Source organism: Symphalangus syndactylus, chromosome 23, assembly GCF_028878055.3.
Source record: "Symphalangus syndactylus isolate Jambi chromosome 23, NHGRI_mSymSyn1-v2.1_pri, whole genome shotgun sequence".
Lineage (NCBI taxonomy): Eukaryota > Metazoa > Chordata > Mammalia > Primates > Hylobatidae > Symphalangus > Symphalangus syndactylus.
Genome location: NC_072445.2, coordinates 44,256,249 through 44,277,684, shown reverse-complemented (window position 1 = coordinate 44,277,684; position 21,436 = coordinate 44,256,249). Strand labels below are relative to the sequence as shown.

At 44.8% G+C, this 21,436-nt stretch overlaps 1 protein-coding gene and 1 non-coding gene across 2 annotated transcripts; both read left to right on the top strand.

Moving 5' to 3' along the window:
• Window positions 1-800: 800 nt before the first annotated feature.
• Window positions 801-889, top strand: TRNAY-GUA (transfer RNA tyrosine (anticodon GUA)). Its single transcript is given in 2 exon segments — window positions 801-837; window positions 854-889. It is a non-coding gene; the product is annotated as a tRNA-Tyr (tRNA).
• A 1,016-nt stretch (window positions 890-1,905) lies between these two features.
• Window positions 1,906-5,965, top strand: ABT1 (activator of basal transcription 1). The gene is made up of 4 exons (XM_055264210.2): window positions 1,906-2,016; window positions 2,751-3,128; window positions 3,819-4,015; window positions 4,170-5,965. The coding sequence occupies exons 1-4, from the start codon at window positions 1,956-1,958 to the stop codon at window positions 4,548-4,550; spliced, it is 1,017 nt and encodes a 338-aa protein (XP_055120185.2). The 5' UTR covers window positions 1,906-1,955; the 3' UTR covers window positions 4,551-5,965.
• Window positions 5,966-21,436: the final 15,471 nt, after the last annotated feature.

The following is a 21,436-nucleotide window of genomic DNA, read 5'->3' as shown; positions in this document are numbered from 1 at the left end:
TACATAGTTTCCTATGGCACTTGTATTTTCATTGCAATGCTCTATTCCCAAATAAACATCATTTTCTTTCAGAGAGCTTCTCTTTGTTATTTAGGTTGACACCTGTAAATAGAATGTTATACTTCTTTTTTAAATTGTGGGTGGAGGGAGAAGTGTTGTGTTTCATTTATTTGTCCCATTACAATTGTGCAATATTATATGAGCCGCTCAATTCCTAAACATATGTACACACACAACGCACTTCTCATGTTTTGTATCTCGAACACAAATTACAAATTATACGAATTGTGTAATTTTCCTTGCCCTTCAGAAAGGAGAATCTCAATGTTTCCAAAATGAACTGGGCAGTAACTTCGCTTCAAGGCGGTAGCTCCCCCCGCTTCAACCCAGTTGTCTAAGATAACCTTGTCTTTATTATTCACTTCCTATAGAGAGAGGAGGTGCTAAGCGGACAGGACAGCTGGACAACACGCACAATAAGGGCAATGGTCCTATCTATTCTAAGGGAGCAGGACATGGAATATTTGTGTGTTTTTGTTTATTTATTTTTTATTTTTTTGGACCTATGTGAAACATTTTTACAGTAAAACCCACAAATTTTAAATGTTCAAGGGAATTGTTCATATACTTGTTTAGTCACTATCCCTGCTCAGATGAGAACATTTTAGAACATTTTGAAACATTTCTAATATCCTCGAAAATTTCCTCAGGTTTCCCTATATTTTCAAAATGAACAAGAATACAGGATAGTCAAAGGCAATAGGTAAACTCTAAAGTATCCAAAAGGTATGCAATAACATCCTTCGATAGCTCAGCTGGTAGAGCGGAGGACTGTAGGGGTTTGAATATAGTCATCCTTAGGTCGCTGGTTCGAATCCGGCTCGGAGGAGTCCCCTTTTTAAAAGGGTCTCTTCTGGGCCTGAAATAAGGAAACTTGGAGAACGCAGTGTGCAGCTTGCTTACACATGAATTTGTAAGACGCTCAGAGAAGGAAAATAATCCACCTTGAAAATTGCTAACAAGGGTTGCTTCACGGACAGTCGAGTGGGACTCGATTTTCACCAAGTTGAGAAGGGATCATGAGGAACGTGGGGAACGGGAAGAACACGCTGCCCCAAGGCTTCATATTTATTTTTGGCGGTTCCACGGTCTTTTAGCACCCCCTGTTATATTGATACTTGGTGTGAATAAACATTTTATTAATGATAATTTCAAATATATACAAAGTAGATAAAATAGCATGAAGAACTACCATTAGCCACCACACTGGCACAACTCACGGACACCCTTGCATCCATCATGCCCCTCCCCTAGCTCCCGATCTTTTAAAGCCCCCCCAACACGTGTTCTCATTTCATTAACTGTACCGTGTTTTGAAGATGTCAGTGTTTATAATTAAATAGCAATAGACGGAGTTTATCGCTCTCATCGTACCCCGCTTCTCTTCAAAAAAGGAGTAGTGGACACCTGACAGAAAGTTATCTTCAATAAAGTTAATGAAACAGGCGTGTTTGAATTCGAGAAGTCTATTATTAGACTCTTAGACACTCCGTGAAAGAGTGCGGGGCCCTGTTACTTCAGAAATATACTTGGGGACTGGCAAAAACTGTCATCTCTGATTTTAATAGTGGACACATTTACTCCCTGCTTCCATCCTCTGGGCTACTCTGCGCTCTTGGAGCGAGATGGGAAATTTCGTCAGGCCGCAGCAAGGGCGGATTTATATTGATAGTCCTCAAACTCGCCCCGGGCTGCTTCCAGAAAGCTAATCGGATTATTTGTACGCGGTTCCCAGCACTGTCCTTTGCAGTCAGCTTGTCGCTGGCGCGGATGGGAAGAACTGAAAAGCCTCACGGGTGGGGACGGCGCCCCCTGCTGGTCGCGCCCTCGGGCGACGATAAGAGACTGAGGACCCGAGCCCGCGCGGGGAAAACTGCCCTGAGCTTGGCTTAGGGATGGTCCGCAGGCCGCCTGGTGGGAGGAGGACCGCCGTGGCCCGGTCGGTTCTGTGGTTGCGTAAGTCATAGAAGGAAAAGTGTTTGTGATCTGATGGGGAATCTGAGGACAGACTCAGGGAGAGCAGAAATAAGCGCGCCGCCCGGGGGTCGCCAGAATTGGAGGCTTGTGCGCCTTTGACAAGTATTTGCAACATAAGTATGCATATGGATAATGTATCAATACATATGTGTAATATATGCCAAACAAATTCTTCAAATAATTGTCACACATTTAAATTTTCAGACATTCACAAAATCAATTGTAAAATATTAAACTGAAGTTCGCAACTTAAATTTTCAAAAAATAAATCTAAGTTCCAAAATTAAACTGTTTTCAAAATTAAATTTTAAAATATTCAAAATTCCGAGGTAAATTTCCAGAAATAGTTAAAACTTCAAAACTCAAAATTTCTAAATGAAATTTATAAACTTTAAAAAGTGAGTCATTCCTCAGCTGGAATCGCACCAGGGGCCCTTGAATAAAATGCTATTTTGATCGCTAGAACACATAGAAACTTCCCTAAATTTGTTCAGCAAAATTCCCTAAAAAGCCGGCATCAACCCGCCTTTTAGCGTCTCGACAAGGCGTTCTATAGGGTAGGTTATATTTGGGGATCTGCCTTTTCTAGTTCTGCCTGTCCTGAGTTGGAATTCCTGACCGGGAATCTGAGCCTAACCCAAATTTCCCATCCCGCTTCCACGCTCTGAATCAGGATTCCGACCTGACACCCCACTTCCGCCCTCTCCTTTCAGCCTTCCCCTGGACCCGACTGTATTCGTTTGTCATCACCGCCTTGGCCCCGACCCCTCGTCTCAGGCCGTCGCACGCGTTTTGCGTCAGTTGGCAAGCAAGGCACTTTACGGCCGTCGTGCTGCTCGTGTCAGTCAACATGGAGGCAGAGGAATCGGAGAAGGCCGGAACGGAGCAAGAGCCGCTGGAAGGAACAGAACAGACACTAGACGCGGAGGAGGAGCAGGAGGAATCCGAAGAAGCGGCCTGTGGCAGCAAAAAGCGTGTAGTGCCAGGTATTGTGTACCTGGGCCATATCCCGCCGCGCTTCCGGCCCCTACATGTCCGCAACCTTCTCAGCGCCTACGGCGAGGTCGGACGCGTCTTCTTTCAGGCTGAGGGTAAGTATGCAGGCCCTGACGGTGACAGGAGGAGGTTGTCGCTCGCTGGCGGGGTGCAAGCATGCATGTCCTGTTGCTTCGCTGCGTGGGGCTGAGGCACGAGTTGCTGGATTTTGGGGGTGGGGAGTGCGGTGCTCGGCTTCTGGCTGGTGAATCAGTCTGCGAGGATGCTGGGGTGGGTGGGCGGAGGGGATATGGGAAGAGTGGGTAGCGCAGTGTGGCTGGTGGCTCTTTAGTTATCGGATTGTTAGTATTTGTGTTCTTATCCCGGCTCTGCTCACCTCTCTTTCCGGACCTGTTTACTGGTTTGTTACATGAGTACAACCTGAGTAAAAGTCTCGTCAGCTTTTCTACAAAACTGAACGTAACCCTTTAGCATTGCTGCCTAGGTCAAGAAACTATTTGATCAACCGCCCCTCCTCTTTCCACCCTCAATTTTACATTAAGGCTGAGGACTTGTGCTGGTTTTAAGTAGCGTTCAGGGCCGGCCAGATTAAGGAGTGGACAATTAAGGAAAGAATTGAGTTAGCTAGAGGAAAGGGTGCGATTTACAGTTCCCTCCCTCCTGGGCAAAAACTCTTCAGGTGGGACTCCCACTGGCAGATGTGAAGAACGTTGCGGGCAGTGGGAGGTGCTTTTGAGTGAGTGCTGCATAGGCGTCCTTGACGGGTCTTCGTCTTTGGCGCGCAGACCGGTTCGTGAGACGCAAGAAGAAGGCAGCAGCAGCTGCCGGAGGGAAAAAGCGGTCCTACAGCAAGGACTACACCGAGGGATGGGTGGAGTTCCGTGACAAACGCATAGCCAAGCGCGTGGCGGCCAGTCTACACAACACGCCTATGGGTGCCCGCAGGCGCAGCCCCTTCCGTTATGATCTTTGGAACCTCAAGGTGAGGAGATAGATCTTTCTGCCACACCTCTCACCCTCCCTTCTCCGCAACTCTGGCCCAAGTATCCCCATGGCCTCTTATTGGCCTTGTCCCCCTGTCTCATCTTTCTCCCTAATCTGCACTATCCTGATCTTTTCTTCTTTTCTGCCCACAGTACTTGCACCGTTTCACCTGGTCCCACCTCAGCGAGCACCTTGCCTTTGAGCGCCAGGTGCGCAGGCAGCGCTTGAGAGCGGAGGTTGCTCAGGCCAAGCGTGAGACCGACTTCTATCTTCAAAGTGTGGAACGGGGACAACGCTTTCTTGCGGCCGATGGGGACCCTGCTCGCCCAGATGGCTCCTGGACATTTGCCCAGCGTCTTACCGAGCAGGAACTGAGGGCCCGGAAAGCAGCACGGCCAGGGGGGCGTGAACGGGCTCGCCTGGCGACTGCCCAGGACAAGGCCCGCTCCAACAAAGGGCTCCTGGCCAGGATCTTTGGAGCCCCGCCACCCTCAGGGAGCATGGAGGGACCTTCCCTTGTTAGGGACTCCTGAGGGCCTGGGTGGCCCCTTCCATTTCCTGGCCCTGCTCTGCTTCCTGTCTACCTCATACTAGAATGATAGTGACTACCCAGGCAGACATTTTACTGTGTTTCTCAGACCAAGTGTCTCTACTGATGGCCCAAACGTGGAATTTTTGTGGGCTTCCACTATCCCCACTCGGAACTCCTGTATGTGCCTGGCTGAGTCACCTAATTCATACTGTCATACTCGCATGATTATGACTATTGCATATGCTTGTTTTGTTTGACTCTTGGCTGCCTACGTCTGTAGGGTCCCCTAAAAATCCCACTTCCTGTCCCCTGGAAGGGCCTTTATTTCCAACTAGAGGGATAATGCCTAGTCCAGGCAATCTTTCTCTGTTTAGCAGTCACAGGTGAGGGTGGTATTAGCATCTTTTTTATGTAGGAAAAATTGACAGTTAATGGGGTGGACTGGGTTGGGAAGAAATAACATTTCTTCCTAATGTATTTATAGGAAATAAAAATATTTTTATATGCCTTTTTATGTTTGTTGAGGGGGGTCATTGGACAAGTTCCAACTTTTATCTCCTTGTGTTCCCTTCACCTTCATCTCCTGATCTTAGAGCCCCCCTCCCCCTGCCACCCACCTTACTGTTTAACCTGGATTTTATTTTTCTAATTAATTTTTGTCTAATATCTTAGCCCAGTTTATCAATCAGTTATCTTAGGTCAGCATTTTCTAAGCCATTGTTTGAGGAAAGAGTGACAGTAGGTAATAACACATCTTAGTATTAAGAGTTTTACAGGCCACTAGTATAAGATAGACATCGTGGTAGATGCATATAAGGGGTGAAATGGGAGCCATGGCAGGTCATAGAGTCCTCTCTCAGTGGGAACCTGATTGATGATCACAGTCTTCAGTGGTGAGTCAGTCCTCACCAAGTTTTCCAGATCATTCCTAAAAAGTAAACTGGGAGAATAATAAGTCTGAAAGAGTCTGGAGTGCTCCCACAATTGCAAACAATGCTTCGTGGGTGGAGTGTTGAGTTGGAACCATTGTAAAGGTGGGCAAAGCCTGGTAGAGAACCAGTGCACCTCAGGTGCACTTATATATGGTGGGGCTGAGGCAAAGCAGCCCTGTAGGCTTGAAAGAATCAGTGTTAGCCACTAAAAGGAACTGAAAACCTAGGTGTCACAATAAACAGTCTACACAGTCTCACGTAGACCAAAATTCTGATCATTTTCCAGGCTGTTTCAGGAAGTGGTAGAGTATGATTATAATTTGTATTTTGCTTGTGCTGTTTTTGTTTTTCATCTGTCAATGTGATGATCTGTGTTTTATGGGGTAGAGTGGATTTGTCTACTTTGGCTGTAAAATACCCTAACCACCTTATGATCTTGATAGGTGCACTTTCCTGGGGAGAATAAAAAGGACCATACAGTAAAGCTGGTGTAACATTTCTCACAACCCACATACCTCTTATACTTGGCACACAAACTACGTTTCCATTTAGAAACTTCTGTCTTGTTTCTGTTTTTATTTCTTGTGGGTTTGTTTCATGTGAATTGTTTCCTCAGGTCATTGATGTCTTCAAGTGAAACAGAAAAATCCAGAATCAGAATTTGACAGGCTGGCATATTCATTTATTCAGAATTCCAAGTGCCCATTGCTACTTCTGCTAGATAAAGACATAACAAAGTGAAGAAGAAACTTTCCCTCTAGTTGCTAACAGCTTAGAAAGTACAGTAGACATACTGGGGTTTTATTTAAGACTTTCTTGAATGAAGAAAGAAATTGCATTCCCAGGGTGGACAGCATTAGATAACAGTATGTTCAAGGGCTGGTATTTCAGGGTCCATCTCCAAAACAGTTCTGTACAAAGAGCTCACACCTGCGGCCAGGCAAGCTGAGTAAGTCACAGGTGGAGTGAGGAATGAGAATAAGTGGGTGGAAGAAAATATCCTAGGAACTTTCATCTTGACTTTAAGCCCATTGAGGGTAGGAAAATAATTTTGTTTGTTTGTGTTTTTGAGACAGAGTCTCGCTCTGTCGCCCAGGCTGGAGTGCAGTGGCGCGATCTCGGCTTGCTGCAAGCTCCGCCTCCCGGGCTCACGCCATTCTCCTGCCTCAGCCTCCGAAGTAGCTGGGACTACAGGTGCCCGCCACCACGCCCGGAGAATTTTTTGTATTTTTAGTGGAGACGGGGTTTCACCGTGTTAGCCAGGATGGTCTCAATCTGCTGACCTCGTGATCCAACCGCCTCGGCCTCCCAAGGAAAATAATTTTTTTACATCCACAATTTTGTTTCTATTTAAACAGCACTTTGTTTTTTTATATGAAGTAACTCATTTAATCCACAACTATATAATATTGTTATCCCCCCATTAAAACTGAGCTCAGAGATATGACTCAATTTGCCTCTTAATATTTTATCATTTGTTCCCCACCTTTTCCCCAGCTTTTCCCCGTGTGCATATGGTGAATGCTTATTACATGAAACTCATGAGAAATGCACGTTATAGACTAGAGAATGAAGTGTACCTGCCAATATGAGTGGACTTATTTTATCTAGCATCAAGAGTAGCAAACAGTAATAATTCTCAGTCATGATCCTGTGGTTGCAGTGTATACTCTGATTCAACTTAGTTTCACTCCTGACTGAGAAACTGGGACTCTGCATTTGATGGCAATGGAGTGGGCTGATTTCTTTCCAAATAAGTTGAGGTGGGACTCCTGGTAGAGTAAGAGGGAGTAAGAGGGCTTTAATAGGGTATGTCTAGGTGCCTAAAAACTTTTTTTTTTTTTTTTTTTCAGAGACAGGGTCTCTCTATGTTGCTCAGGCTGGCCTTGAGCTCCTGGGCTCAAGCGATCCTCCCGCCTCAGCCTCCCAAAGTATTCTGATTACAGGCATGAGCCACCACGCCCTGCCCTAAAAACGTTCAAATGTCATATTTACAGCTACTCTGAAATTCCTTTTTTTGTGATTCCTCATCAAACCTATCTCCCTGCAATTTGTCTTGTTATATTACAGTAGAATTATGAGGGGAAAATCCTTTGGTGGAAGTCTAGGGACATGCTCAGTTCCCCAGGAGGCTTAATGTGAATTTTAGTGAATTGCTTAAGATCCAGTATTAGATCTGCTGGTCCCTGCCCACCCCCCTTTTATTTTTTGAGACAGGGTCTCACTTTATCACCCAGGCTGGAATGTAGTGGCACGATCCTGGCTCACTGCAGCCTCCATCTTCTGGGCTCAAGCGATCCTCCCACCTCAGTTTCCTGAGTAGCTGGGACCACAGGCATGCACCATCACGCCCAGCTAATTTTTAAAATATTTTTTGTAGAGACGAGGTCTCACTGTGTTGCCCAGGCTGCTCTCGAACTCCTGTTCTCAAGAGATCCACCCACCTTGGCCTCCCAAAGTGCTGAGATTACAGCCACGGGCTCGGCTCCCATCTTGAAATCAATACCTGACAGAATATTAAAGAAAATGAAAATTGGCCGGGTGTGGTGGCTCAGGCCTGTAATCCCAACACTTTGGGAGGCCAAGCCTGGTGGATCACTTGAGGTTAGGAGTTCGAGACCAGCCTGGGCAACATGGTGAAACCCTGTCTCTACTAAAAATACAAAAATTAGTCTGGTGTAATGGCGGGCGCCTGTAATCCCAGCTACGCAGGAAGCTGATGCAGGAGAATCGCTGCTTGAACCCGGGAGGCGGAGGTTGCAGTGAGCCGAGATTGAAAATGAAAAATTTTCAATCTTCTGTTACCAGGGCCCTTGAAACCACACTTTTTTCGCACCCCTTGTTAACTGGAGACACGAAGGCAGGCGGAGGGGAGAGGCCATCGGAAACCTGGCAATGTCTTTTGCAGCTGCGTGGTGTGTGCCCAGCCACCTTCGGCAGTTATTGTAGTGGCCAGTCTGTGGCTGACCTGGGCTATCAGGGTTAGCGCACTCCAGTGAGCTCCCCCAGCACATTGGCTGCAAATGAATTCAGAGAACTTTTTTTTGTTTTTCACCTTTGCCTCCAATTACATTGTGTCAATTATCATTGGTTATTTAATCAGGACTTTATGCATGGATGTGCAGCTTCTTCTAATCTTTTTTTTTTTTTAAGTGTTTAAAAGAATGATGCCGACATGAGTCAATTTTAGTTGTACAAATATAGCTATTGTGTAAAAATTTTCAGAAGCGGAATTGCAGAGTCTAAGAGAGACCATCTTTGGTATTCATTTTGTTAGCAAGAAAAAAATTGAGAGTCTGATAATTTAGGAAAATATCAGTCACAGGAAACCTGTAGATATCCTAGCTAGAGGTCTCCACCCCTTTCATTCGTGGTCTATTGTGACGTCCAAAGCCTGACCCAAGGAACTGATTCAGGTAGAGGCAACGCCAGCTCAGTGTAGAGGGTAAGCTCTGCAAGACCTTGGCCGAGTGACTTCTGCTGCTTTTTGCTGTGGGGCCTCTACTGGATGGACCAGCACATGAGAGAGATGGAGTCTGGAAACAAAACAAGTGGTTCAGAAAGATGGGATTGCTTTCATATCTACTGGCATTTAGAAGGAGCTTGGTAAATTTAATCAAGAAACAAGGAAATGAAGATACCCAAGGAACACCAGGGGAAGAATAATGGTTGGATTTTCATTTAATTTGCCAGACACAATCCCTGAAGAAAATACCATTTCTCAAGAAATTCCGGCACTCAAGGCTCAAACCGCCCACCCTACGGTTAACAGCCGAACGCGCTAACCAATTGTGCCACAGAAATGAATGTGGTGGAAAATCTCCATTCGAACAAGGTTATTTTACTTTTTTTCAGTCTAAACCATACATTAGAAAGGAAGCTACTTCTCCGTGTATTGGAAAAATGTTTTCCTATTTTTTGACTCTCGTTGTTCCTATGTTAATGTGTTTTAAAAACAGAGGTTTAGAGGCTTGGCGCCGTGGCTCACGCTGTAATCCCAGCACTGTGGGAGACTGAGGCGGGCGGATCACGAAGTCAGGAGTTCCAGATCAGCCTGGCCAACATGGTGAAACCCGTCTCTACTAAAAATACAAAAATTAGCCGAGCGTGATGGCGGGCGCCTGTAATCCCAGCTACTTGGGAGGCTGAGGCAGGAGAATTGCTTGAACCCAGGAAGCAGAGGTTGCAGTGGGCTGAGATCGCGCCACTGCACTCCAGCGTGGGTGACAGAGCAAGACTCCATTTCAAACAACAACAACAACAAAACACAGAGGTTTATAATAATACAGATATTATTCTTAGAGAGGAACATAAGAGTGTTAATTGGGTGGAGAGCAGAATGCGGGACTGGTGCGTTTTGCAAAATAAGTATGAGTAGAATCAAAGGAAAGACATCAGACAGAATTTATTTTCGGTTCAATAAGGAAGTTTTCACTGATAGTTCAGTTGAGAGAGAAGCCACTGGAAGGCTGTTGCATAGAAGAAAATATATTAAATGAGACACCAGCAAGAGCAGAGGGGAAAACTATTTACTGGAAAATCTGATACAAATATTAAGGGATAGTACTTTAAGGGGCCAAACCCCAGGACATGAAACCAGAAACTCCTATGCATTAGTGCCTGACCACCAAACTGTGAGCCTGAAATTGCGATCATACTTTATATTTGTGTTTTAAAGAGTAAGCTGGTGACAGATTTTATTTCATTTCTTTTCTGCCTGTCTTCCTGCTTCCTCTTTTTCTTTCTGCCTTCCTCTCATTCTCCAGTATGTATACCTTCTAATCATTTTCTTCTGGGTTTTATTCTGAATATTAGGATTTTCTAAACTTGTTCCTGTTTTTCTCATTTTCTTAAGCATATGTGGGTTGACCTTGGAAGTACGATGATGGGTAGGGGGTGGGTGGATGTGGTGATATTCACTACCCTATTTGTCTTTCTAGTCCTTTCAGTGACATTTAAGCCCAGGAGTCAGGTTACATTAGGGTGATATCCTCAACTTTGAACTGTTGACTCTTGGATGTCCCCTATTCGTTTAGTCTCCCAACTAACAGTTATTGAGTGTCTGCTAAAAGCTCAGCATAGTTCTAGGCATTTGGATACATCAACAGTACACAGCAGAGACTAGGGTGGATTTTTCAAGCTGGGGAGAAACACATAATAAACACAAATAAGTAAATTGTATATGTTTGAAGGTAATAAGTTCTATGGAGTAAAGAAAAAGTCAAGCAGGGTAAGGGGACCAGGGAGTGGGAGGTATGTGGTTTGCAATATTAAACAGGCAAGTTAGGGTGGCTTCTTTGTTTATGATATTTTGGAATGGCTTGTTGGAGTTTTGATATATCCATCTTTGTCTTTAAAAGATGTCTCTCTGAGAACCTAGGCTGAAACAGACAAAAGAGACTGGATAGATCTTTCAAAAGCAATTATGGGGAGTTTTGAGAAGAGGTGCTCCCTGGGATTGGATGAAGATACCATCTCGGAAGGATGTAAATGTCTATTATTTAGGAATAGACAAACCTCATAATCTATTTTACGACCAAGAATTCCGTATTTGCCATTTTCAGAGATTTGGGTTGGTAGCTCAATGTAGAATGCCCTTTTCTATGGATCACTATATTCCATGTTGGACTTCTGGTTGGCTTGTTTAGTTTTTTCTTTGAAATTCAATGCTACCACACACGTGTGCAAACACACACACACCATTAAACAAAGGCCAATGGGTCTCTTGGCTAAGGATTCTATGGTGCATATGCAAGAAATGCTACTGATAAGGAATGTTAGATCAAGTTTCTCAAGAGTGGATAAATCTGACCAATCTCGCTGCTATACTTGGAGAGGATAATATGGATGGTGTAAATTAGAATTGTATATAATAAGTTAGAATATGGACAGTCTTTTTTTCCCTTTTTTTTTTTTTTAAGAAAATGGACATTCTTTCATGATTCATCAAAAGAATCATTGGAGAAACTAATTTATCATGCGACCTCAAGTGTTTGTTGAAAATCTGTTGGAGGAAAAAGAAATTAAATATGCTGAATTGGCTGAAAAAAATATAGAAGAAGCACTTTCAGATCATATTAAATATATACAAACTGGAAACAATCTATGCATACAGAAAACACCCAATTTGAAGTGACTTTTAAAGCCTTCAGCAGAGTTAGCGGCATGACAACAGAATGAAATGAAAGTCTGGACAATGTTTGCTCCACTTAATATGGAGAAAAAAAACTTCCCAAAATAGATGATGATCTGAGCCATGCACATGAAAGTTGCATTTCTACAGAAAATGGGCCAAACGTCTTACAGAAAATCCTGAAAGTGCTGTTTGTTCTTCACAAAGCCAGATGAGTTCCCATGAGGAAAAATTATGATAACTGGAGGTCTGCTTGCTGAGAAAAACTTAGTTACATAAGAAAATAAAATGAGCCAGGCATCGTGGCTCATGCCTTTAATCCCAGCACTTGGGGAGGCCAAGGTGGGAGGATTGCTTGAAGCCAGAGTTCAGAACCATCCTGGCCAACATAGTGAGACCTCATCTCTATTTTTAAAAAAATTAAAAATTGGCCGGGCGCGGTGGCTCACGCTTGTAATCCCAGCACTTTGGGAGGCCGAGGCGGGCGGATCATGAGGTCAGGAGATCGAGACCACGGTGAAACCCCGTCTCTACTAAAAGTACAAAAAATTAGCCGGGCGTGGTGGCGGGCGCCTGTAGTCCCAGCTACTCGGAGAGGCTGAGGCAGGAGAATGGCGTGAACCCGGGAGGCGGAGCTTGCAGTGAGCCGAGATTGCGCCACTGCACTCCAGCCTGGGCGACAGAGCGAGACTCCGTCTCAAAAAAAAAAAAAAAAAAAAAAAAAAAATTAAAAATTTGTTGTATGCATTTTATATTTATTTTATATTTCATATATAAAGGAAAATAAAATGCATACAACCAACAAAGTATATTGAAGCCAAGGTCACATGCGGCTTTTGGAAAGAGGATCCACATGCTCCTGTTCTAACAGGGCCACTTTGGAAAGGCCCAGGACAATATGTTTCCCTGGAATATCAGATCACTAAGGAAGGTTAAGCTAGGTGGGCTCAGAAATCTAGAATCCATAGTTGTCCTGTGAGGACCTGAAGAAACTTAGGATAAAAGACAAATGATTTCCCTAGAACAATTCCATTCTGATCCAGATCTTGCTCCAAAAAGCCTTTTGACTTTGATAGACTTGCTGAATCTGAAGACTTCAGAAGTTTCAGTACACCTTAAATGGAAATAAAGTCCAATAGAAATACTAGAAAGATGTACCTGATGAGAACAAGTGACTTGTCTCCCCCACCTGAAAGTGGAATGGCTGGCTCAAGCATAGTTCTGCCATCTCACAGTCAGAGTCCGAAACATTCTCATGAACTCCAGGGACATTTCATGTTCCAAAGACTTCCATTTGCTCGCCCTTCTTTGGAGAGTATATACGAACGTTCCCCAAGTGCTTGTTCTCTTAAGTGATTTCCAGGACCTAACACACTCCATTTACAATGCCAAGTTATTCTCTCCTAATTGCTGTATTCCTCCCCTCCACTCCCATTTGAAAACCCTGAAGGTAGATATAACCCGCACTTAGGGTTAGTTGAGCTTTCAAATAAAACTCAATCCAAAGATCTGAAACCATAGTAAGGAATTCTTTGGTCCCTTGTGTGAACTAATTCTGAATTATCTCTTATTCAATGCAAATAATCTTAGTTAAGTAGTTATAAAATTGGATCAAGTGGAAGCCTGATAGAATTTTAAATCTTAGTGCTTCCATTATATCCTAGAAGAGATAGTATAAGTATAGTAATTGTTATTATCTAGTCTTCTATAACAAAAACTTCAGTGGAAGTCTGATATGAGCAGTTTAGCATTTGGAGAAATTTGGAAGTGCACAGGTCATATTTCTATGTCATAAATTGTGTTTATTATAATTCTTAGACAAATGTTAAAATAACTTGTTTACTAATACGATTTAATTTTTTTTAAAAAATCATCTGTATATTGTCAAAATTAGCATGATAATTTGGGATACGGGAAGAAACATTGAGGACCATGGGGTAAAGCAATGTGTTGCTGGTTTTAGGGTTGTGTGAGGGAATAAGCAGTATATATTTGCATGAGCACTACATATTCCAATAACTGAGGCAGATCTAGAGTTCAGGTTTTCTGAAGTTCAGATTTGGATCTTAAGCGCAGGGAAAAAGGAATTTTATAAGAAATTTTTAATCATTTTCTAATTTCTATTCAATTTACTTTGCAACAAACATGTAAAGGTATAAGTTTACCTCTGCGATAAGGTCTGGAAATAACTTTTAAAACTTCTTGCAGTGGGGTAACTTGTAGTAGGAAAACTCACATAAACACACAAATTCAATATAAAAATGATGCCAGTTGTCATATATGCCAGTTATCACATGATTGTGTCCCAGCCCTGAATCCACCCTCAAGTACTGGGCTTTGAGATGCAGGGCTTGGGCTCTGCAAAACATATTTCTCTTTTGCTTGCGGTTACCTGTTAGATTCTGACACTAGAGGGCCCCAGGAACCTGTTCGTTCTCTGTTACTTTATTACAGGGCAACAGCTCTTCACCCTGGCAGTGATAGAACAGTTTGTTCCACTTTCCAGATTTTGAAAGGTGCCTGCAGACCCAGGCTCATTGCACCGTCAGAGATGCCAGGGTCATCTAGGAAGTGTCTCCTTTTCAGATACTGAGTCTCAGCTCCACAAGACCCCAATCCTAGGAGCTCCTGAGGTACTGACAGCAGCCAGGATGCACTTTCTCTTCAGAGGTCTAAGCCCACATGCCGGGATCTCTCTTCTCACTTTCTAGTTTCTGATACCAACTCCTTTCCTTTATTCCCCACCATAGTGGGTGGGAGCTGTTTGCCGCAGTTTTCAACTCTGTGTTGCCTTTTTGTGTTTTAGATTTCTAAAACCTGAGCAAGCAATTCCCTATATGAACTTCATGTTGAAATGCCTCACGTGGTTTTTGAGTTGCTGACTAATTTATTTCTCCTTGATGTCTATCCGAATCCTGCCCACCCTTTCAGGTCCAAGTCTTTCCCCACAGATTTTTCTCTTTGCAGACTGGATGAATCTCCAGGTCCTCCAAATGACTACATTATATCATGCACACCTCAGTAATAGACATCTGGGTAGTTATTTTAGTATTCATGCTTTATTACAGACTTCTAGGTTTTTACAGTCATATTGAAGACATGGTATTTTGTTACCAACTAGGATATATGCTCTTCAGGGACAGAGAACAAACCTCAATGTTCTTGGGATGTTTTTCGTGTTTTTTTTTTGAAAATCAAAATGGTAAAAGTGAAAATAAATATGCCCCATCCAAACTTAGAATTTTCATTGGTTACAGAGCTGAGATGATCCAGGAAGCTGCCACCTAGCTAACAAGCCCGTCCTATTTGGGAGAGTATGGGCATGGGGGATAATTCTAAGTTAGGAGAAAGGTCTTTAAGTGTTAAAAAGACAATTAGGCCGGTCATGGTGGCGAATGCCTCTAATCCCCCCACTTTGGGAGGCCAAGGCGGGCAGATCACTTGATGTCAGGAGTTCAAGACCAGCCTGGCCAACATGGTGAAACCCCATCTCTACTAAAAATACAAAAAACAAAACAAAAAAATAGCCAGGCATGATGGCACATGCCTGTAATCCCAGCTACTCAGGAGACTGAGGCAGGAGAATCACTTGAACCTGGGAGGCAGAGTGAGCCGAGATTGCACCACTGCACTCCAGCCTGGGCAACAGATCAAGACTCTATCTCAAAACAAAAGACAATTATTCCAAAGTATATTCATTAATTCAGAATTCTTAACACACACTAGGGGTAATATAGGCTGTACTGAGGTCAAAAAGATGGACAAGAACCAAGAGAAAAAGAAGCAAGGGTCAGCCATGCCCCTATTCCTTCCCTGTTTCCTCTGTTTCCTAAACCCTCACTGATGAAAATCAATGCATGGTATGACAATTCAGAAATTCATATTTGAATACATAAAATGGTGCTGCTTTCTTTATCCTGAAAACTTGGCCCCAGAATATGTTAAGAAGTAAAGTTCAGTTCTTACCAACATACCATCTTTGGTAGACAGAATGACTCCCTCAAAGATATCTAAGTCTTAATCCCTGTAACTTGCAAATGTGCAGCATTTCATGGCAAAATAGACATTGCAAACGTAACTAACTTTGTGAATCTTATAATAGGAAGATCATCTTGGATTTCTGGGTGGGCCTAGTCTAATCACATGAACCCTTATAAGCAGAGATAAGCAGAGAACTTTGAATTCAGAGTGATGCAGAAGGAAGAGAAACCAGATATTTGAAAAAAGAAAAAGACTTGACAAGCCATTGCTGGCCTTAAGATAAAGGAGTCCATGAGTCAAGGACCTTAGTTATAAGAATACTAGAAACTGAAAAATGCAAGCAATCTGAACGATCTTGGAAGCAGAATTTTTTTACAAGCCTCCAAATAAGAGTCCAGCCCAGCTAACACCTTGACTTTGGTCTTGTGAGGTCCTGAGCAGAGCACCCAGTTGGAATACTCTGTGCCCAGACTCCTGGCTCAAAGTGCTGTGAAATAATAAACGGGTGGTGTTTTAAGCTGCCAAGCTTCAGGTGATTTATTATGGAGGCAGTGTAAAATTAATTTATCATTTTTCATGCAAGTCAATACCTCCTCCAACTCAAAGAGCAAATACACACAAATGTCAGACAAAGTCACAAGAGAAAGGCTTTTCATAAGCAAACCAGGGGAGACAGAGATGAGTCTAATAAAACAGATGGGGAAGGAAGGGGAGGTGACAGCTGTAAGCAGCAATGGGCATTCAGCCCACTCCAAAATCATAGGAAAACTGTCTAAGAGGTTCTTTCTCAAGGAGCAAGGAATCTGACTGATGTTTTCCAGGCTAACAGTCTTAAACCTCTAGGTGTTTAAGGCTAAATGGGCAGAGAGAGGATGGGGATGGAACATCATTTTTCTTTTCTTTTCTTGGTTTTTTTTTTTTTTTTTTTTTTTGAGATGGAGTTTCGCTCTTGTTGCCCAGGCTGGAGTGCAATGGCACAATCTCGGCTCACTGCAACCTCTGCATCCCAGGTCAAGTGATTCTCCTGCCTCAGCCTCCCGGGTGGCTGGGATTACAGGCATGTGCCACCATGCCAGGCTAATTTTGCATTTTTAGTGGAGACAGTTTCTCCTTGTTGGTCAGGCTGGTCTCAAACTCCCAACCTCAGGTGATCCACCCGCCTCAGCCTCCCAAAGTGCTGGGATTACAGGCGTGAGCCACCGCGCCCAGCCTGAGCATCATCTTTCTAAGAGACAGTGCAGACTTGGTGGGAGGAAGTGATTCAGCAGGAGCAGCATCCACGGTGTCTCTCAGGGGATGGTCAGTGTTTCCCAAGGATAAGCTAGATTCAAGATTTTCTTAGAAAGAGCTCCTCCAAGGACTGTGTATGAACAACTAGTGAAATGTGGACAAACAGGCTCCCTACGAAGCCAGAGGGGGCTGGGCCTGGTGGCTCACACTTGTAATCCCTGCACTTTGGGAGGCCAAGGTGGGCGGATCACTTGAGGCCAAGAGTTTGAGACCAGCCTGGCCAATCTGGCGAAACCCCATCAAAAAAAGCCAGAGGAAGAAAACCACACTTTAAAGCCAGACCAACGAAGGGAAAGATTAAAGGCAAATGCAATTTCCCACCCCCAAGATGCAAGTGAGGAAAGACTGTCTTCCCTTTTCTTCAGGCAAGCATATTCCCAGGGAAAAGCAGGAAGGTAAGACTCCTATCTGAGCTTACATATTGAAAAGAGAAATGTCGGCCAGGCATGGTGGCTCACGCCTGTAATCCCAGCACTTTGGGAAGCTGAGCTGGGTGGATCACTTGAGGTCAGGAGTTTGAGACCAGCCTGGCAAACATGGTGAAATTCCTTCTCTGCTAAAAATACAAAAATTAGCTGGGTGTGGTGGCGGATGCTTGTAATCCCAGCTACTCAGGAGGTTGAGGTAGGAGAATCACTTGAATCTGGGAGGCAGAGGCTGCAGTGAGCTGAGATCGCACCACTGCACTCCAGCCTGGGTGGCAGAGGGATGCTGTCTCAAAAAATAAAAAATAAATAAAAAGAGAAATGTCAATAGCATGGGCAGAAAAGTTGTGGAAATTTCCCAAAGGTTGTTGCTTCTGGGCTTGCAGCTGTGGCTGAGCTCTTGTCTTATATCCCAAACTGATGGAAAATGAAGGTGCTGGTGCTCTGACAGGTCCTTCTCCCACTGAACCCTAGTCAGGGAGCATTGGCTCCCTAGGGGCACTTCTGCTGCTTAACAGGCCCACTCTAAGCAGGACACTCTGACTGAGGCAGCAGTGAAGAGGTTTCGAAACCCAGGCTTACTCTGTGGTGCTGTCTCCTTTGAAGGGAAATCATGTGCCCTGAATAAAGGATCCTGGGTGTTCAGGACCAAGTATACCCCAAAGGGCTGACCACACCAGTGGTCCTACTAGGGCCTGCTTCACTGAAGAATGCTCCAGAAATGGAACTCCTGACTGAGCTAGACAGACCTAATCTAGAGCACCAGTGCCTTAGGATTGGCATTTCTCCAAAAGGAAGGCTCATGGGGCTGTGCTACCAAATGCTGAGCCACTGGCCTCACTGTCAGGTGGTTGTGTGGGAGATCCCAAGTGGCCTTCTTTCTTTCTTTTAGATTGGGCTTCTGTACTAGCCTAAATATAGATGGATCAGAAGATCCAGAAGGATCTGTATATGTAGGAGAATTAAGGGTTGGGATGCTTACAGGAATTGGTTTAGAGCAGGTGTGGTTGGGGGCTTGGCAGACCTGTCAGCCTGAGGGGTCAGAGGTGACTTGGTGGGGTCAGTGATGAGTAATGTGGTAGAAGCAGGAGTCAACCAGGAGTAAGTGACTGTTGGCCTCAAGTCTGAAGAGGTGCCTAGAAGTGTCTCTGACTTCGAGGACACCAAAGGGGTCAGCAAGCTGGATGTCTCCTGAGGCAAAGCAGCCACACAGGTTATGCCTCCAGTGGATTATAGGAAGGCCGGTGGGCCTGGGGTATTCTGCATCACTTTCAAGCTCTCCAGCTTGGATTAGTGCTCACAAATGGAGGGCTAGTTGGAAATGGAGCAGTCCCAGCAGCAGGTAGGGTGACAGAAAAGATGGGCTGAGTGGCAGGCACAGTCTCAGGGACAGTCATTGGTGGCCTCAGTCTGCTCCTTTATGACTTCGTTGATCTACCAGAGTGCAGCTTTCCTGTCCAAGTTTTCTGCGGTGACTGCATAACCAAGTTGGGGAGTTGAAGACAGGATACCCTCCCCCTATGGCTTAGAAGGCAGTAGCAAAGTTTTGCCTTCACAGGGCCCAGAACTAACAGATGTGGGCGATGCATTCCTTGAGTTTTGCTTTGTTTTCTTCTGTGAGGGAGTGTCTGCAGCCTGAACCTCATTGTTTAATCCCTATACAGCAAACTGTCGACAGATGTTTTTCTGTGCCTTTTTGTTTGTTTGTTTATTTGTTTGTTTGTTTTTGAGAGACAGTCTTGCTCTGACACCAGGCTGGAGTTCAGTGGCACGATCTAAGCTCACTGCAACCTCAACCTCCTGGGTTCAAGCTCTTCTGTGCCTTTTTTAGGGGAAGAGGATACTGAGTACTTTAGACATCAGGAGCAGATCAGGAGGGATGTGAAACTGCAAACTGGGACCTCCTCTCTTCCCTGCCTTTGAAATGTTTCCAGTAGAGCTGTAGGAGCTGCCAATGTCATTTCTGTTGGAGCTGAGGGGACCACTTGTGAATATGCTGGTCAAGGGGTTCTTGGAGGGATGATGAGACTTCTTATTCCAGTGGTCATCTGAGCTCTGGGAATGGAGGTTTGGCTTCAAGGGACTCGGGCACCAAATAAACAGGGATTCCATTGGCCATCACAGTTGAATGCCGAATATCTGGTCTCCTGGAGACTTGTTTTCCTGTCCTGGCTCAGGGAATATTGGGTCTTCCACCTTCATTTTTTTTGCATCTCTGAGGGCCTCAGTTTGATTTTTTGTGCCACAAGGGTCTGGAAACTTTAAGGGTGCTTAGCTCAAAGTTGGCTTTTGCACTGGAAACTGGCTCACTTGGATGAGGTCAGAGGAAGCAATCTTGATGGTCACCAGGCTCCTGCAGGGTGACCTCCTGGCTATCTGTGGAAGGGCGTGGGGCGAAACACATCAATGTATGGAACACTGCAGGGTCTTAGAGAGCCAGCAGCTGGCGGGCTTCTCCGAAAGCTCCTGATCCCCCTAGGAAAGCGGCGGCGAGGGATCAGTCTTCTCCATGTAGAACTACCTTTGGTGAGTGATGTGGCTGGACCTGGGCTTTCGAGCTGGGTACTGCCTCCAAGGAGTTTTCGTTGGCTGCCGATGAGACCCCGCGCGAAGTGCACAGTGTTCTGGTGACAGGTGGCCGTCAGGGACGAATGATGTGCACGGGTCCTCCGGGGTCCTGGAGCCCTTCTAGACAGCCAGCGCCCAGCACATGGGCACTAAGGACCACTGAGGTATAGCGACAACCCCAAAGAGCGTCCCCAGCCCCAGCTCTGCCACCCCCATCCCCTCCAGTTTCTCGTCCAGCCACCTCACTTATCACTTGCCTTAGCGAGGGCTTGGGAGACACCAAAGGAAAATAAACCCTGCGAAAGAGGAGCCCGGGCATCAGGACTGATAGGCCCACCCGGCTGCTTCATCTCCGGCTCCTGCTTAACTGCTGGAGGTCTCAGATTTGGGTTCCCGGGCACACGGGACCCGTCCCACCGCGCTGTCCGGACCCTAAAGGCAAGTTGCCAGGGAAGGTTCCTTAACGAACAGCGGGCCTCCCGGTAGCCGGGTTCCCAGCCCAAGAACGTTCTCATTCACCCGCGCAGCGCCGCGGGACCTCACCCTTCCAGTGTGGTGCCAAGATCCAGACTGCCTGACGTGTTTTCGTGCCGCCGGACGGTGTGTTTAGTCGATGCTGATTTTTTACTCTCTAGTTTCAGGACCCGGCGACAGGGCTCTAGCCCCTCTTCCTGCAGCTGCGGATGACAGACATTGGCTCTTTGGGAATCGCAGCGCGCTAGCCCAGGAGCGCCGCGCTGTCTGGGGACTGTGGTGCAGTGGTCCCTCGGGGCGGACAGAGCTTGGGTCCAGGGGGCTCGCGCTCCCTAATCCCTGCTTCAAGGGTCAGCTTGAAGACAGTCGGTTTACGTTTCCACCCACACTTGGGATGCTGTGGCAGGAGAATCGCTTGAACCTGGGAGACAGAGGCTGCAGTGAGCTGAGATTGCACCATTGCACTCCAGCCTGGGCAACAAGAGTGAAACTCCATCTCAAAAAAATAAAAAAATTCTTAGCACCAATAAGTAACGAGTTTGCAGAATACAAATTCATCATAAAAAATCAATACCATATATACTATCATTGAATAATTGGAAACTAAAATTTTAAAACTTACTATGTACAGAAGCTCCAAAATATTAAATTACTTAGATATAAATCTAATAAACATGTGCAGAGTCTGTATATTAAAATTTACAAAGTGTTATAGACCTAAATCAAAGAACAGATAAATTAATGGAGGGATATACCATGTTCATAGATTGGAAGACTAAACACAGTTTAGATGTTAGTTCTCACAAACTGATCTATGAATGTAACCCAATTTAAATTAAAACCCATCATTATTTTATTTGTATATGTATACAAGATGATTTGGAAATTTATATGGAAAGGCAAAGAATCAGAATGGCCAAAACAATTTTGAAAAAGAACACAATTGGAGGTCTCAAGCTAGCTATTATAAAAATTATTATAAAGAAACAGCCATTAAAAGTTTGGTGGCTGGGCGCCGTGGCTAACACCTGTAATCCCAGCAGTTGGGAGGCCAAGGTGGGTGGATCACAAGGTCAGGAGTTCG